Genomic DNA, 18,747 nt, shown 5'->3' with positions numbered 1-18,747 from the left:
CCAAGTACAAGAAAGGATCTTGTCAATGTTGGTTGGCTGCAAATTAACGTTCAGTGAGGCCTTTGTACAATTTAACTGGTATGCCATTCATCTTTTGCAACTTTACATTATTTTAAGTAACACCATCTCTCGTGAGAACTTGAGTACACAATGTGTGCTATCCATTCATAGGTGGTCTTTTAGGATTGTTTGGCTACATATGTGAGCCGGCACTCTAAGACAGTGACACTCAGCATAATGTTGAGTGGGAAATGGGCCTTTGTTTGGACAGCTGTTAGCTCCCTATGCCCCGTGCCCTACGAAGCGTTATGAAAAGGCAGTTTTAACCCCACTTAGCTCCTTGACTGGTGATGGAGCACAAACAGTAATTGCAGATATTCATGAACATTTATGATTGGAAAGATTCAGGAGTGATGAGATTGGAAAACAATCATTGACTTCCACATACATTCAGAGACATTCTTTCAATGATAACCGAACCTGGTGTAATTTATGGTGACATTGTTTGGATAATTTCACCTGGACCATACTCCTGATGTAAATATGACCACGTGTGGACCAGATGGCCCCAAAGAATAACACAAGAACCAAACAACAGTAAGTTTCAAGAAAATGATATCTTCATAGTGGAACATCTGTTATTTGTGTTTGCCGGGGGAATGTAAAATGAGAGATCATAGAAATTTTACAGTACCGTAATTTTCGGACTATGAGTCGCGTTTTTTTTCATAGTTTGGGTGGGGGGGGCGACTTATACTCAGGAGCGACTAAATATATATGTTTTTTTTTCACTTTTTGGGCATTTTATGGCTGGTGCAATTTATACTCCGGTGTGATTTATAGTCCGAAAATTACGGTAGTTCAGTCTAAGAGAATGTGTTTGATCAATTCCAAATTTAGCATTTATATTGTACTCATGCCTGAATGATTAAAATATTATTATGCACTAGAGAAAACTGGAGTGTTACTTTTTTATCCTTTCTGAATGTAAGGACACGGAGGACAATAGAAAATCATATATTATTCTGTATTTATTGCTTATGACAATTGGCTCTGAAGGTAAATATAATCCCGCCTGCATTTAAGAGTATCAATATTTTACTTCTCTTTTGATTTTAAAAAGAAGAGGGTAGTGTAACCGCATTTCCAGACTAACGCAGATTAGCCCCCTGTAATCCAAATATGGATCGCTGTGTTTAAGGGTTAGGGTTAGCCAGATGGCTTTTAATGTCCCTCTGTTGCTAATGGGTAAAGTAAAAAGAGTGGAAATCTTGAAGTGCTGATATTCAGGACTGCTTTGTGTAGGTCAGCCCACCATTGGATGCAGCCAACAGATGAACACATATGTTAGAGTCTTCACTATGACACTGTGCCTCCACTGGTGACCTCACACAAGAACGTCTACACCATAGGGGACTTGGAAAAGGATGGGGCTCCTTTTGAGAAATGCAAAAAACTTGAATTGGAAAAAAAAATTGTTGAAAAAAAAAAAGCCAATGGAAGCCAATAAGCAGCCGACCTGAGGCACTAGGGTCATTAGACTCATACAAGTGTCTGAATGGATGACACTCCCAATTGGGACAGGCAACACGCTTCAGGCTTTCATCGCCGACAAGGACTAACAGATGTCCCACTATCTCTGCCAACTCACTCATCGCCTTTCTAGAGGAAGGAGAATTACTCGCGCTATCTATTAAAGGGAATTCATGAACAAATGGAAAATGCTCAAACGAAAATACAATTTAAGATATGAACTCCCTCTAGCACCTACATCAAGATTTTATTTATCGTATGCATAAAATGAGGTATTTTCTTTTGCGGAGTTGCAAATAGTTCTTTTTGATAAGCATTGAGAAAGACAAAATGGGTCAGTGAGTATTCAGTGATGGGATCGCTCAGCTTGTCAGTCATGCTGCAAGACATTTTTACGCTAATCTTTAGTATACTAGGCCACTCGCCCCCTATATAGGTTTGTCTGATCTTAAACTCCCCACGGTTTTATTTGTCAAAATGATTTCTCTGAGATTAATGGTTCTGATTGTTATGTGAAGGAATGCCTTGGGGTACATTTTGAAGAGCCCTCCAACATCAGTTTACGTCATTAGCTTTTTACAATAGGCGGCCAGGGACATGCCAGATTTTTATTGTAATTATACTGCCACGCAAAAGCTGGAGAGAACAAAGTTGTAAGCATTTACAAGTCTTTGGACAAAACAGCAGGTGGATATGTTAATGCTACACACAAGGCTGCCAAGCCTCCGCACCACACAGACTAGACTAATAAAGCAAGATCGTGTAATGTTAAAAAGCTGATGAACAATGACTTGCATCCAACCTCTCCATCTGGACCCAGCAAGAACAGAAGCGGAAGACGGAGGCACTGCAGGGGAAGAGCCATAAAGAATATTGATGGGCCTCACAGCAAGAAGTCATCCAAATAACAATACAATACAAATGGGATTGAGCTCTGATTGCTGCACGGTTGACCTGGTGAGCACCGCTTCCACATCCATTGTCTCCGTATCTTCCCGTCAAAGTCGAAAATTGGTTTTGCTCGGAGAAATAGTTTTTGGGGAAGCTATCAGGCACGTCAACTGAAGCTTTCTAACAGCCCAGCAGCTCTGAAAAGCTGATTGGAGCTCAGCCTTGCCAGCGACTTTCCATATACCGGTAGTGTTTCTGCTGCATGATATCTCTTAAACCAGTGTGTTCAGGTCTTATCAGCTATGAACACACTAACCCCTACTACTCCTTTGTTATCTGTCATCAGACCCAATGGGATCAGGGCTGAGAACCGATGAGCGTCGCCTCTAGACCTGTCGAAACCATTCCCTCCACAAATCATTATCTGTTTGGCGAGTCAACCATTGAAAATATGTTATCATAAGAGCAAGCATAAAATATTTTATGTACTACCTCCAATAAGATGTTGAAGGTGGAAACACAGAGCTCATGCTTAATGGAAACCATGACCACTTTGAATGATTTCACTTTTTTTATCATTATTAGTTCGCTGTATCTATTCCTTATCGTCTCAGTTCATTTCCTTTTCAAGAAATCAGTACAGTCATAATATCCAGCAATGCATCACTTTGTCCATGAGCACACCAGTTATCTTTTTTATGCAGGTGTCAATGGTTCTTGTAGTTCAGCACAACAGCGACAGCCACATCTGTCATAACAGCCAGAAAGAGAAAATGGCGTGTGCCTTCCAGAGCGTGCGGTGATAAAATGTTAAAAACCTTTTCTGAGAACCAGCATAAAACTCACCCATCAATCCCGATGGAGCAGTCGACTCAAGCTATAGTTCTCTTCCTGGAAATTCATTTCTGTCTTTGAATTATCATAACTCACAGTCGTAGTGCTGTCCTCAGCAACTCGGTATCTCTCCAGCTATGACCTTGGTGGAAATGGAGGATCCAAATCAATACTCACCTGCTCGAGCTTTCTTTCCTTCCAGGCACGTTGACTGTGGTCAATGTATTTATCAGCAAGTATGGTATTTCTTTAATTTATGATTGAAGGCAATAATGTGCTTGATTATTCACATGTCCATAGCTGGGGATCTTTCCCATCACTGAATGATGCCATTTCGAGGTTAAAGGAGCTCCAGGCAATAGTCCCTCATTCAGTCTTGAAACCCTGACACAGATTGGGATTCTGTCCCATTCAAAGCAACAGAGTTTATGTCATGGATGACCTACTATACAAACTTGATACATTCTTCAGAAATGAAAAGAAAACGGATCAAATCTTTCTGCAATTTATCCTGGGAGTTGGGTCGTTGTTGTATTCACTGAATATTTACAGCTTGTACACACCAAGTGGGTTGTTTTGCTCCATTATTCAGTTTGTGTTGCCAAGACATCAGGCAGTTACTGTGCAGTCTTACTCAGCTACCGATAGTTTGTAAATATATTTGTTTATTTAAAAATTCAGCCTTTGAAAATAATAATGTTCCAGTTTTGATTTGACAATGTATTTTTATTATTATAGTTGTATTTCATTGTTAAGAGTCAAAATATTAGACACAATGCTGAATACGTTGCAGACCCAATGGCCCAAATTGAAAAACCCTGTTGTAGAAGCTCAGTTTGTCTTCTGCAGAAAGCCTGCAGAACAAGATATTTTTCATAATTTATCTTCAACCTGCTATATGTGAAAATCTCACTGAACTACAAATATGTGTGTGAGCATTTGGGACTGGCTGAGTTTGAGAGAATTTCTAACTTCTGCTTGTATTAATAATACTGACCTGCTTGACAGCAAGGATACAAATATCTATCCAAAGGTTGAAGCTGCCTGTGATCTGTGAGATTGCTATGGACCATTTAGGACTTGAGACAATGGGTCGTATCTTTTTTGACATTGGCTGGTCATGTGTGTATTACAGGGATTGCCAATCAGTGGTCCTTGGTCCTCTAGTGGTCTGTGGCGGTATTGGAAGTGGTCTGCAAAATTGGAAATGGAAAACAGTTGTAAAAAATTTAAAAATAAATAGGATTTATTATTTAGACTTGATTTATTTTCCAGTCAATCTTGTGAATCATCTACCCATCCAAATTATGTTAAATATAACTGAGATTCCCAAAATAAACATACAAATAAATAGCCTGTATAGGTCCATCCTCCTTCGGTGCAAAATAAAAAAATATTACACCAAAGCAATGGTCCCCGAGTTGCTTCTTGGTTATAATTGTGGTTACAAGGTTATTGCAAATGTGTTTGACATAATTATGATGTCAGTTTGAGGAATATAGGTGAAGAGACTTCCTGACCGACGTATCAATCCACAATCCACATTGTGAAAGAGTATTCACATCTGTTGAGATACCGCTATAGAGGAAATAGTTCTGCTTCCACAAAATTTAAATCGGTTATCTCTTTCTTGTTTTGCAAATTTCCGCTCTTTAAACACCAGGTGCAAAGTAATGGTATGTTTTCTGTATTTCTTAGCTTTTATTTAACTAGCAACTTAATCCGCTAATGCTGGGTTTAGTTTGTGGGTGTGTGTAGGTTGTTACTTACAGGAATTTGGAAAAGTCGGTAACAACGCTACTTGATACACGATAATGTATGTCTTGAAAAGATAAAATAGATCCATAAATTTAAAATTGTCTGGATGGTAGTAATGAGGTGTGAAATCGACTACCGTTTTTTTCCATGTATAATGCGCAAAATTTAACTAAATTATTGTCCTAAAATCTGGGGTGCGCATTATACATGGGTACAATTTTATTTTATTTTTATTTAATCCGGATATCATACGAATGCCGCCATTACAGATGCGCTTTCTTCTCTGCTGTTCACTTCAAACATGCTCCATACGAACACAATGCTCTGGTATTAGACGCTTGCTCGATCACCTGCTCGTTTGCTGTCACAATGTACCCTACACAAATCCAAAACATTTCTTCGCTATTGAGTTTGCTAGCGCATGCGCAGTGATACTGACCGGTAGAATAACATCCGGTTGTTCCCAAAGATGATCTTTTTTCTGAAATAATTTTACGTTTACGGACTTAAGTAGGAGTCAAAATTTGGGTGCGTATTACACATGGGTACAGGCTTTTTTTCCAGCATCAACATGCCATTTTTAGGGTGCGTATTATACAGGCGGGCGCATTATACATGGAAAAAACGGTATTAATTTTAGCAACGATGGAAGCATCAACACCATTTATTTGAGTGAGAGTCCTATTTTCTTTTGACGCTCACTGTCAAACTGGGTTCATGAAAGAACAGAGAACAATCAGGGGTTCCAACGATAAAAAAAATGGAAAATTATTACTGAGTCATCACTCCTTCTGACAGGCTGTCTACATTCTCCTGTGGAAAACTGTCTTCGACATGAATGTAATTTCAGACACTGTATCTATGATTGGTCTAGGAATACTGTTCACATTCACGCATGTTAATGAATAAGATACTGCTGCGCTTATTTGCTGATTAACCGAGTAAAATACGATTTGTTTTCAATGAACAAATCGGACAACATTGGAAATGGCACTTAATACATTTTCAGATGACCACATTTAATTTAAAGTTTACACGACTTACTTTTTCAGACAATCCATGATTTTTCACCAGTTTCCCCAAATCCCATATTAACATACCCTCTTGTACTCGGGTCATCATTCCCTTGCCACCCGTCCCCTCCACCTGTCTGTCCACCATAGGGGAGACAGCCTCTAAGCCTCACTGCCCCCCCCCCCCCCCCCCCCACACACACACACAAACCAGGCACCACCACCACCCTTCTGGAACTCAATACCTACCACACAATCTCTGCAAAACTCATGGATGCACATTTCTGAATTCTGCATGTACTGCAGTACATAGCAGCCAGTAAAGGAATAAGAGTAAACATGTTTCTCAGACGCTGTAGAGGCTTGTTTAATCTATTTCAGAATAAAGCAGTATCCTGGAGCCAGATTTTCCCACAAAGCTGCACTGGTCTGTCGAGGTTGCCTTGTTTAGAGATCCATGTGGCGAGCAGCCAGCCTTCAAAGTGAGAAAGCCAACCATCCGGCCAGAACTAAAACCTGAGCTGCGACTCAAAGCAAGTTTTCAGCCATTTCATTGATCTTATCCCTAGTTTAAGATGCTTACAGCCGTCTGTGTTTCCCTACTGGTGTGCAAGCCCCAATGAGCACAAGCGACATAGTGTGTCAGCGATTGAGACACTGAGAGGATTTCTGTGCCCCCCTGGGTTTGGTTTGTCATACTCCCAGCAGAAGGCTACATTATCACATTTGCAGTTCCCTACCTGTTTAATCATGAGATTGGTGGGTGAAGCCATGGGATCCTTCCGCACTTGAGCTCATCTGTCAGTTTGTCTCGTCACACGTGGAGAATAGAAGACTGAACATGTCTCGTGGATCAGTACCTGCTGTGTCTTAACACATACTGGCTGGCCAACAATTCCTCTGTTTTTGTTAACACATACGGCAGCATGTAATACAAACACGCACACACACATATATATATATATACATACACACATATACGTATATGTATATGAATCGCATTGCGCAAGCTAAATTAATGTATTGCATCTTCACCTCTTACAACATACAAAATTAACTACACATTTTCCACATTTGACAGATGCCCAGTTGTGTTTGATTAATAGATCTGCTTCCACATCTACTTCACTGGTTCTTTTATCTCAAACAAAGTAAACTCTAGTAAATAAGACCCTAAATTGTGCTTGATCATGAATGTGTGTGTGTGGATAATTGTTTGTGTGCATGAGCAATTCATTGATGACTAGCCCTCGGACAGATATTGTTTGCCTTCCACCCAAAGTCTTCTGCGAAAGCCTCATTAACACTGAATGTGATATATAGTTTTGTCCCACATGTCTCGTAGTATATGTTAGTTCGCTACAGGGTAGTTGTTATTTGCTGCAGAAATGAGAAGAGGCTCCTCCTTCTCCTCTGACAATCAATCAAAGTTTCGACATTACCAGTGAATCAGATGGCCCGTGATTGTGCTAAACTTTGGCTAATACTAAATGCTATCTTGGTTCCCCACCACCCGACATGCATATGATTGTGGACCTATCTGTGCGAACTACATTGAATTTAAATGTAATCGAAACACTCAACTCACCTTCAGCCTGACCGCAGCATAACAAATACAAGTGACATTGAAAATGTACAAGAGACATTGAAAATGGACGGGAATTGAGCCTTCCAACTCCAAAGCCCAAGTCCATAGAGACGAGCTACTACTGAGTTGACGCTTTATTAGGAGAAGCCTAGGGCTTTTGTGGTGTCAGTTCAAGCAGACTGTGGCTCAGCTAAAGATCATATTAAGCCGTTTTATGACCAATTTATGTGGAAATCAAATTAATTCCCCAAAACGTTTGCACAGTACATGTTTCATGTGTTTGTGCCTTGCACAGCTTGACGCCTACACAGATAGTCTGAACTTGATTAGTAATCTGGTACTCTTCCAAATAAAAACACAGTAGTTACAAGGATGAGAACAAAAGCACAAGCTAAGCAAAATGTTTCCATCATACCTTTTAAACAAATCATGTCTCCGAGAGGTTTGGTAAAAGGTAATGAGAATCATGTTACACAACTCAAAGAAGCCCCAGTGGTTGCCAGGAAGGCTATTTGGAAATGCTGACCTGCTATTTTCCAGGTAGCAATGAAGCTGCAGACTGGTGTGCTTTACAGGCTGCCCACAGATAGTTCAGCCATTCTATTCTGTCAGCTGTCATCTGCAGAGGAAAGAGCAGACTGCTCACGACCATGCAAGTGTTGTTGAGCCTTGTCTTAAGTTAACATCGTCCAAAAAAGAAATTTTCTGACCTCCATGTTCACATACCGTCTATCTAGTCGCACTTATTGTGCTGTAGTGAATGTCAAAAGCACACTATGTATCCCAAATGAAAAGACTGGCTTAAATGGGAAAAAAAAACATCGGTAGAAGCTTTTGTGTGTTGTAGAGTTCACCATTTGTGATAAAAAAAACAAGATAAAGGAAATTGATGGTTTTGAGGTAATTATACTCAAATAATTTATTAAACCAAGCAATAGCTGCCCTAAATTAACCCCATTAACTATTCCGCCATGGTTTATAAACCAGTATGTGGAAGTATTTAAGAAGAAAAAGGTAACACAAATTGTTATTCCTCAATTATGAAATCAAATGATAGTAAACAGAAAAATGTGCTATGGCACTTGTTAGGGGTGTAACAAAAACAATTCTATTGGAAAATGGCTTTAGTACTTTAACATCCATCCATCCATTTTCTGGACCGCTTGTTCGCACGGGGGTTGTGGACGTGCGGGAGCCTATCCCAGCATCGGGGAGTCGATCAGGGACACCCTGAACTGGCCAATCCACTCTAACATGATTGTAAAAATAACTAATATCTTGGTCTCAATATAGCTTCAACCGGTCAAAAACCAATCACAAATTTACTAGTGAGTTTGATGATTTGTTATTTCTTGGAATATAATTGGTAGTACCTTTAATAGTTTGGGCTTCTGAGTGGTTTTACCTGTTAATAACATGACAAAAGATACAAATACACTTCTGTCCTTCATGAATTTCTTTGAATGAAATACATTTACAGTACTGACAAGTTAATGCATAATTCACTCATTGCCACATACACAAACTGAGCCATACCTTATCAAATCGAATCATAATCCCGCTGAATCGAATCAAATGAAATTGTTCCACTTTGAAATGCACTATTCTTGAATCATATTGCGCCACATTGTGTCTGCTCATAGAAACACAGTAAGAGAGTTCAAATATGGCTATGCCTGGTAAAACATTGCAATCTCACTGAAAACCATAGAATTATGAAATTCAAGGTTCTGGCTGGTCTCTTCTTTGTCACTGCATGTGTGTGAACAAACAGAGAAAATAATGATTTTGATACAGTTGTATGGTACATCACTCAAGTTGGCATTTCAAGTTGCAATAATACTTTACATTGATAAACAGTGACAATATACTGTAGATTATTACACATCACTGGCATCTCCCAAAACATTGCTTTTTAGGGAAAAAGAAAGAGCAAGCCAATATCCAGAGCCACACGTTGGAGATTGGTAAAATACTACTACTACTAATAATAATAATAATAACAATAATAATAAAATACGTAGGTATTTTTCCACGTCAGGTCTGAACAGTAGTATTGACTTTGTGGGAAAAAAAAAATGTGTGTGTGTGTTGTGTGTGAGTGCGTGTGTGTGTGTGTGTTAATATTGACTTGACAACATCGAAGAAAAGAGTAAATCAAATCATCCTTTCCCTCACTTGTGTTTTCATTGTCTTTTATGAAAGGTTGCAAAGGAAGAATTGGAACAGTATAGACTTCACTCTTGGTGCTAGCAAAAGGTCATCATGGGGATGAAAGGCCTCATCTTTGGCTGCGTGATTGTGGCCATGGTCCTCCAGCTTTCCACCGCTGGCCTGGTTAAGAAGGTCATACGGCATCGCAGAGAGGCTTTAATGCCTAAGAAGAACCAAGAGAACCACACCCTGCCAAACCCTGAACACCCAGTCGTCTTCAACCACGTCTACAACATCAATGTTCCTTCAACATCCCTCTGTTCCGTGGACCTCGAGTCACCCGGCGGCACCGTGCCCAATTACAAGAATAGCCCACTGGACATGCAGAACACAGAGCACATGGAGCACACGGTGGATGGTGACAATCAGATCGTCTTTACCCACCGCATCAATATCCCCAAGCAGGCGTGTGGCTGCAACAATCAGCTACCTGATATAAAAGAAATCCTGAACCGACTGGAGATGTTGGAGTCGGAACTTTCCAGTCTGAGAGAGCAGTGTGGCAGTGGTGCAGGATGCTGTGGATCTCAAGTGACTGGTAAGTTGAAATGTCATGCTGTATGCGGAATTTGGTGGAGAACATGTGATATAAATAAATCTCTTTAAAAGCCTTGCTCAAAGGTGTGCATGAAAAGACAGAAAAGAAAATCCATCACTACTTTTCCAGCAATTCCAACATCATTTCAAAACCTGATATCTTGTATAGTCATCTCAAACAACGCTCAGTGTAGATGTAAAAATCAAAAGTTGAGTGGCAAACTTTTAAATGCAAATTACTTCCCATTCTTTTTCAGTGCTGTCTACTGACACAAAAAGGATTGTCAAGGTTTTAGTGTGATACATAAATTGTGTGCTTTGACCTTGTTTGACACCACAATTAGAAAACAGTGAAATTGGCTTCTCTTGTCTTAGTTTGATTGAGCGACAATGCAAAAGGGTGTTTGCTAATGAAGATCATGAAAATAAAACAATAAAATGTAGTAATGTGACTATAATCACTGATTCTGCTTCTGGTTTCAGAAAATTCAATGCTTAACAATGGATTAATACTACATGCTCGTGTTAGCTTACTGAAGTGTGTTCAAAATGTTCTTGAAAAATGTCTTCTTCTTTTCTCATCTATCAGGTGAAGTCTCCACAAAGCCTTACTGTAATGGCCATGGAAACTGGAGTGCTGACACCTGCAGCTGTGTATGTGAGCCAGGATGGAAAGGCCCCAACTGCACAGAACCTGAATGCCCTAATGACTGCCAGGACCAGGGCCGCTGTGTGGACGGGAAATGTGAATGCTTTGAAGGCTTCAGCGGTGACGACTGCAGTACTGAGCTATGCCTGCTGGATTGCGGTGAATATGGGCATTGTGTTGAAGGGGCTTGCCTGTGCGAGGAGGGCTTCATTGGGGAGGACTGCTCCCAGTCAAACTGCCTCAACAATTGTCTGGGTCGTGGGCGTTGTGTTGATGACGAGTGCGTCTGTGACGAGCCGTGGACGGGCTTTGACTGCTCCGAGCTCATCTGTCCAAACGACTGCTACGACCGTGGACGCTGCATCAATGGCACTTGCTTCTGCGATGACGGCTTTGCCGGAGAAGACTGCGGCGAACTCACTTGTCCTGGCCACTGTAACAACCGCGGCATGTGTGTGAGCGGACTGTGTGTGTGTCAAAGCGGCTACAGCGGAGAAGATTGTTCCAAGCTTACATGTCCCCAGAACTGCAATGAGCGAGGCCATTGCTTCAATGGCAAATGCATCTGTGACCCGGGATTTGAAGGGGATGATTGCTCTGTTCTGTCGTGCCCTGAAAACTGCAGCAACAAAGGGCAGTGCATAAACGGGGAATGTTTGTGTGATGAAGGATACCAAGGCGAAGACTGTAGTGAGCTGTCCTGCCCTAACAACTGCCAAGATCATGGGCGCTGTGTTACCGGCCAGTGCATATGCAATAAAGGGTTCACCGGCGAGGACTGCAGCATCAAGACCTGTCCTAAAGACTGCATGGGACGTGGGGAATGTGTGGATGGCAAGTGTGTGTGCTTTGCTGGTTTCACTGGGAAAGGATGTGGTGAACTGACCTGCCCTGATGACTGTCTCGGCCGTGGCCACTGTGTGAACGGTCAGTGTGTTTGTCACAAAGGTTTCACTGGTGAGGACTGCAGTGAGAAGACATGTCCTAAAAACTGTCTGGACCGAGGATATTGCAATGACGGCATCTGCGTATGCTACGAAGGCTTCGCTGGGCTGGACTGCTCCTTCCTAACTTGCCCTGGGGACTGCCAGAACCAGGGTCGCTGTGAAAATGGAGTGTGCCTCTGCGATGAGGGTTTCATTGGTGAAGACTGCTCTGCAGGTAGGGATAATAGCTGGATCATTGCTTTGCCTTTCTGATTGTGCTGTACTTACTAAACTGCTTGCAATGCACTCTCATTTGAGATCTGAATAGTATTATAACCTTAAACATAATAAATGCAATCATGCATAAACGTAGATTGGGCACTATCTTCACTGCTTGACTGGCCATTCTTGCTATTGGGGGAAAAACTACAATGATGATTCTTGTGAACGAATGAAAATCTGTAATGATTGAAATAATAAAATATTCCTTGGGTTACCCAAAAACAAATAATTGTTCATGTTAAATTAAAAAACAATCAAATGCAATTTGGTGCCCATCCAATTGCGTAGCAATAATGCTCATTTTATTGCTAAGGGGTTGACAATGACCATACAACAGAAAGGGTGAAAATAAAAACACACCCAAGGCCCATTGGGAGTGTTGAAACTTATATACTAGCTGCTACTCCCTTCCCTATTCATTATAACCCTGTGATTGACTTGCAAACAGCCCATACACTTGTCGGCTGTCGTGCTACAGGGAGTTTCTGTGATAAAGAACGTTTTTCCTTGGTCCAATTCAAAACCTTCCACAAAGTTTCGTGTAAAATATGTCGTTTGTTTTTTTTAGACTTCTCATTTTAAGCGTGGCATGTACTTTCTGTTTTCCTCAGTTTCACCTCCAAAGGACCTAACTGTGGAAGAGGTCACACCTGAGACGGTGGATCTGTCTTGGGAGAATGAGATGCGCGTGACAGAGTACTACATCATCTACGTTCCCACATCGCCCGGAGGTCTGGAGCTGGATATGCGGGTGCCCGGTGACCAGAAGAAGGCTACGATTAGAGAGCTCGAACCAGGCATTGAGTACCTGATCAGCGTCTATGCTATTCTCAACAACCAGAGGAGCATTCCTGTTAGCGCAAGGGTGGCAACACGTATGAGAGTTCCAGTTTATATGTGACTATAAAACAGTCTCAAGCCAATTAAAAAGATCGTAAATTAACTGTTTCTAAACATCCCAGACCTTCCCGAGCCAGAGGGCCTGAAGTTCAAAGCAGTGCGTGAGACGTCTGTGGAGGTACAGTGGGACCCCCTGGACATCCCCTTTGATGGATGGAATCTCATCTTCAGAAACACTGTGAGTAATGCTGGCAATGACTATTTACAATATAAAACTACAGTAGTTCAACCCATTGTATAAAGAAGCAACATTTTGAAATGATCTTCATTTTCAATAAGTTTTGCCTCCATTGCTCAGAAACATTTGAAAACACTGCCACTAAAACCAATTCAAAGTCTATTAAAAGATGGTCTATGTCTCATCGCTCACTCATAAGTGTAGTGCTACACAATGCTGACTTTCATGCAGTTAGATTGTGATTGATTTCCAATCAGTGACTGATGTGGAAAAATGGTTCTCTGAACTGTATGTGCCTGTATGAGTTCTGCTCAGTGGAAAACAGGCATCATATAGGCATAATCATAATAGCAATCAATACAAACAGTGTGTGGATATATTCAATGAAACAATGTCATGATGTTACGAGGGTTGTAAGGCTTCTTTTTGTGAGGAAAGGTAGGGCCGCAATGTTTTTTTTCGACATTTATTATATTGTTTTCCTAGTTAGCCAATACATTGTAATTTAAGCAATGTTTCAGGCCATGCTTTGACAACACACTGAGACACTGAAAAGCACTGCTCAGTGGTTTTATTTGGTTCTCCCAGAAAGAGGAGGATGGGGAGATTCTGAGCTCCCTGGGCCGACCAGACACGACCTTTGAGCAGTCTGGCTTGGGCCCTGGCCAGGAGTACGAAGTCAAACTGGAGGTAGTGAAGAATAAGAAGCGCGGACCACCTGCCTCAAAGAATGTTGTTACAAGTAAGTATACATATGTATTCATGTTGCAGGCTATTATTATTATTTTTTTTATTATTATTATTATTATTAGTAGTAGTAGTATACACAATGGGCTGGATATCTAACAGTCTACTTAAATGTTTTGCGTTTACTATTGCACATCATTTTTCTTGTTTTAATATTTTATTCACAATATTTTCGTTTTTCTCAAAGTAAATATATATTTTAGGTCACAGGATATTCATCCAGCAAAAATCTATTAACAGAGGAGGAAAACCTGATAAAGAGGAGTACTTTGTTGATCTTAAACCTTTATTATTGTCTTGTTTGGTGTTCCAAACAAAATTACTTCAAATCAAATGGAAGCAGTGCCTTTATTGGCTTGAAACAGGACCGCCTCCATAAAACAGGCTGAGTTCAGCAAGACTCAAATAAGAGTGTATAATTATTGATCGTTGGTGTAATGGAAAATGCGGAAAGCATGTCACAGACAAGACAGCTGGGAACTTTCAAACGTGTTAAACCATGAGGAAAAAAGGTGTAACCTGTCTCCTTTGGAGGCAAAATCAGTCGGATCCTTGATACAGTATATCTGATTGATTCACACTGACATGCATGACATGCGCAAGACATGTCAAGCATGTCTGATTAGTTCAATAATTCCATTGGTTAGAGCCTAAGTATAAACAACTGTGTCTTTATTAGAGTGGTTAATGATAAGGCCTTTTTTAAAGATTCTGACAGCAATATGCACTGATCAGATAAAAAAAAAAATCTAACTTGTAGGTGTGCTTGATTTTATTTTCTAATGTATCTCTGGAGTAGTACTGAAAGACGGATTCAAAAAGGTCCAATGCCATTTTCTGCACGCAGATTACCGTATTTTCCGCCCTATAAGGCGCACCGGACTATAAGGCGCACCTTCAATGAATGGCCCATTTTAAAACTTTATCCTTATATAAGGCGCACCGGACTATAAGGCGCACCATTAATGCATCATGTCAGATTTTCAAATTCAAATCAAATCATTCTCCATTTTATCTTTTTTATTTCAACTTCAGACGGAACAAATTACTTTATAATCATAAAATAATGATCCATAGTCTTTTTGATTCATGATTCATAGTCTTCAGCGGGCCATTTATGATTGATTTCATGACACAATGCTTTGGGCCTGTTAAATTTAGGAATTTGGTCCATATATAAGGCGCACCGGACTATAAGGCGCACTGTTGGTTTTTGAGAAAATTTTAGGTTTTTAGCTGCGCCTTATAGGGCGGAAAATACGGTACATATTCAAAACTTGAATGTCTTGCAACACTCAATGAGACACTTACAGTTTGTACTCATTTCAAATCTAGATTATCACAGGTTGTCTTTCCTCAAGTTGCCTGGGTTTGACACATCATTTCTAGCTTTTATGAAAAAGTGTCCTTCATGGAGCTTTGATCTGCACAAAGTTTAAATGACCTCATAAATACAAAAGAGTGTCTGCGCTTGCATTTCTGAAATTGCAATAATATGCACAATACTCTGGTCTGTATGGAGGAATCCTTATCCAGTGGAAGAGACAATTGGTGTGTGCTGTGAACCAAATTGAAGACACACAAGTATCTTGTACAAAGGTGTTTTGATTGTTTTTTAAATCAGTGTGCGTGTGTGTCTGTGCGTGCGTGCGAGAGTGCGTGTGCGTACGTGCGTGCGTGCATGTGTGCGTGCATGCGTGCGAGAGAGAAATAATATCAATAAACTTTCTCGTCACTGCTCACACAAAATGGCAATAAAGAATTAAATGGTAGTAATAGTTTTAACCCGCGCAAGTTACCCCGCAATAAGTAGTGAAGTATTTAATTTGTGTCTGAGAAATGTGTCTAGCGCAGATGCTTTTTACTGAAACATGCAAAATCTCCTTATCTACCCTGAGTTATATCAGAAATGAATTATTACCTCGACATATTACCTGGAGGTCCCTGTACTTGTTTAGCTCCTGTGTAAAAAAATGACAGCTGGTTTAGGTGGAGAAGACCTGGTTCCTTCAAGAAGGTAAAAAAAAGTACAATAAAATACATCATACCTGAATGCACAAAGCGCCATGAGAGCAGGGCGGACTCGTTCAACATAATGCGATCCGTCAGCTATAATATTGAGTTTTATTACTTTAATTGTCGCAAATATTGGGAGAAAGCGACGTACTGTGGCCGGGGCTCGCGCACAGTGTGACGTCACTATGCAATCAGTAAGTATGCCTTAAAAGGGAAGCCAACCCCAAAGTTTTCTTTGTAATAAAATGTTCTGTGTAGCCCAGCTAGTGGAAACACAGTGGTCTGATTAACGTTTTGTTTGTGGAATATGTATTGAACAGGCAAAATCAATCACAACTAATCACAGATCACCAGTTTTCTGAAACGGAGGCGTGACTGGTTGTGACCTGAGGGCTGGCAACTGTGATGTCATTTTCAGTCGACAGCAAGTGGCAAAATGGATAAATGGATAAAAAGAGGGGGATTTTGCCTGTTCAATTCATATTCCACGAAAAAAGCATTAATCAGAGTCTTGCGTTTAGACTACAGGGGCCACATACAACATACTGTGAAGACAATTTGGGGGTTGACTATCATTTTAAGAACTATAACTGAATTCATCAAGCAGATGTGCGACGTATCAAGTTGTATACACGAGAGACAATAAAAAGCACTTAAAATTTACTAAGCTGTTCTTTCCAGATGCATTAGCAAGCCCTTGACTCAGGTATTCTGCGCGTTTTAACGACTGGGGAAAAAAAAAAAAGGAAATCCATGACGTCTTCCTGATTCCGTAAGTCCTTGTAGGCCATGAACAAAAATGGGTGTGGTAAACAGATTTAAAACGATATGAATCATTCTTTAGCGCTGTGAGCTCATACAGTTCAGGTATAGCCACGGATGATACAAAAGAGGAGAGGCAGCTTAGTCTTCAATGCCTGCCAAGTCCCTGACTTGCAGCGCACAGATGCTGCACATCACCTTTCCACTCGGACTTGGATTTTGCCTGCAAGCAAACTGAGGAGCTGATGTGTAAGGGGCAGATACAGCAACACTGCTTGAACACAAGAAATGGAAACTGAGTTTTTTTAAGCCTCCAATGCGTCAGTCACTAGTCATTTTTAGTGATGTTATAGAATCAAAGGCAGAGGCGTAGCCAGGGATTTTTCTAGTAGGGGCGCACGCCCACAGGAAAAAAAATCGAACATCACCCACGCCGTTCGCTGATCGCTAAAACAACATCCGGGTCGGGGAGGCAAACGGTGAATGGATAACATCGCGCACATAGAATAGCGCAAGCACATTCGCGCAAGACCGAAAGAAAAAAACGGCATGAAAATGAAGAATCGAAAAAGCTCGATTTTTTTCAACCGGGGCGCAGGGAGTCCGAACTGGGGCGCCGCCCCGGCTCGCCCCGGCTTGGCTACGCCTCTGATCAAAGGTATGTTTGCTTTTCTAAGGTAGTGGAGTCAAAGTACAACATTTCCAAAAGAAAATGCACTCCAGTAAATTGTAAAATTGTTACAAACATCAGCCATTCATTTCCCATATGCCATCTTAACCTCATTTGGGTCGCAGTTCTACTGGAGATATAACAGATGACTTTGGGGTGACAGTATGGGTATATAAGACTGGTCGTACTTCCTCAAGAAAAATGACTTTGTTACTTACAGTCCACCACTGCAAGTTTGTGATCTTGCACATTACAACAACAAGTGTTGTTAACAGAGTTTAATTAGTCTCGTTTCCATGGAGTCTGTTTCACTGGTCTGTGCAATGTTTTTTTTGTTGTTTTTGTGTTTTTACACTTGACGTGGCTTTGTATTAAAACTGCATACCCCTAGGAAATGGAAAAGTTAATTACTCGGTTCTTAAGTGTCATAATCTCACCGTGTTTTGAAACAAGGCAACAACATTTAGTTATGTGTGGTTTACTCCTCCAGGAATTGACGCACCGAGCCAGGTGAACATACGGGATGTGACGGACACAACAGCGCTGGTGACGTGGGTCCAACCTGTGGCCCACGTGGATGGGATCAGCATCTCTTTTGGGCCTGGCGCCAGCCCTGCTGATCACAGTGTGGTTGAGCTTTCCTCCACAGACACCCAATACCACTTTGGGGGCCTCATCCCAGACACCCAGTATGAGGTATCTTTGACAGCCCGGAGTGGAGAACGGTCCAGTGTCCCTGTTTATGACTCATTCCTCACGGGTAAGAAATACACACGGTAAGAACTTTTTCAGATGTGAAAATGCAGAGGCGTAGCCAAGCCGGGGCGCCGCCCCGGTTAGGACTCCCTGCGCCCCGGTTGAAAAAAATCGAGCTTTTTCGATTCTTCATTTTCATGCCGTTTTTTTCTTTCGGTCTTGCGCGAATGTGCTTGCGCTATTCTATGTGCGCGATGTTATCCATTCACCGTTTGTCTCCCGGACCCGGATGTTGTTTTAGCGATCAGCAAACGGCATGGGTTATGTTAGATTTTTTTTCCTGTGGGCGCGCGCCCCTATTGGAAAAATTCCTGGCTACGCCTCTGTGAAAATGTATCTTCTTTCCTCCACTGTATTCTAAACCAGTAATTCTTAACCGACGGGTCGGAACACAAAAGTGGGTCGTGTATCCATTTTGCGTGGGTTGTAGTAGTAAAACATTATTATTTAGATTTTTTTCTGCTACAGTACAGAGGTGTTCCCAGCTCACAAG

The 18,747-nt window shown here is 41.1% G+C and overlaps 1 protein-coding gene across 2 annotated transcripts in view; it reads left to right on the top strand.

Moving 5' to 3' along the window:
* Positions 1–18,747, top strand: part of tncb (tenascin Cb) — a 40,597-nt gene that overhangs the window by 1,684 nt on the left and 20,166 nt on the right. For both annotated transcript variants that reach the window (XM_061278548.1, XM_061278547.1), the window contains exons 2-7: positions 9,823–10,369; positions 10,958–12,178; positions 12,837–13,100; positions 13,188–13,303; positions 13,892–14,045; positions 17,989–18,258. In XM_061278548.1, coding sequence (XP_061134532.1) covers positions 9,883–10,369; positions 10,958–12,178; positions 12,837–13,100; positions 13,188–13,303; positions 13,892–14,045; positions 17,989–18,258 — 2,512 coding nt within the window. In that variant the 5' untranslated portion in view covers positions 9,823–9,882. The remainder of the gene's footprint in view (positions 1–9,822; positions 10,370–10,957; positions 12,179–12,836; positions 13,101–13,187; positions 13,304–13,891; positions 14,046–17,988; positions 18,259–18,747) is intronic.

This window comes from Syngnathus typhle, linkage group LG5 (assembly GCF_033458585.1).
Source record: "Syngnathus typhle isolate RoL2023-S1 ecotype Sweden linkage group LG5, RoL_Styp_1.0, whole genome shotgun sequence".
NCBI classification, from domain to species: Eukaryota; Metazoa; Chordata; class Actinopteri; order Syngnathiformes; family Syngnathidae; genus Syngnathus; species Syngnathus typhle.
This window is presented reverse-complemented; position numbering and strand designations above follow the sequence as displayed.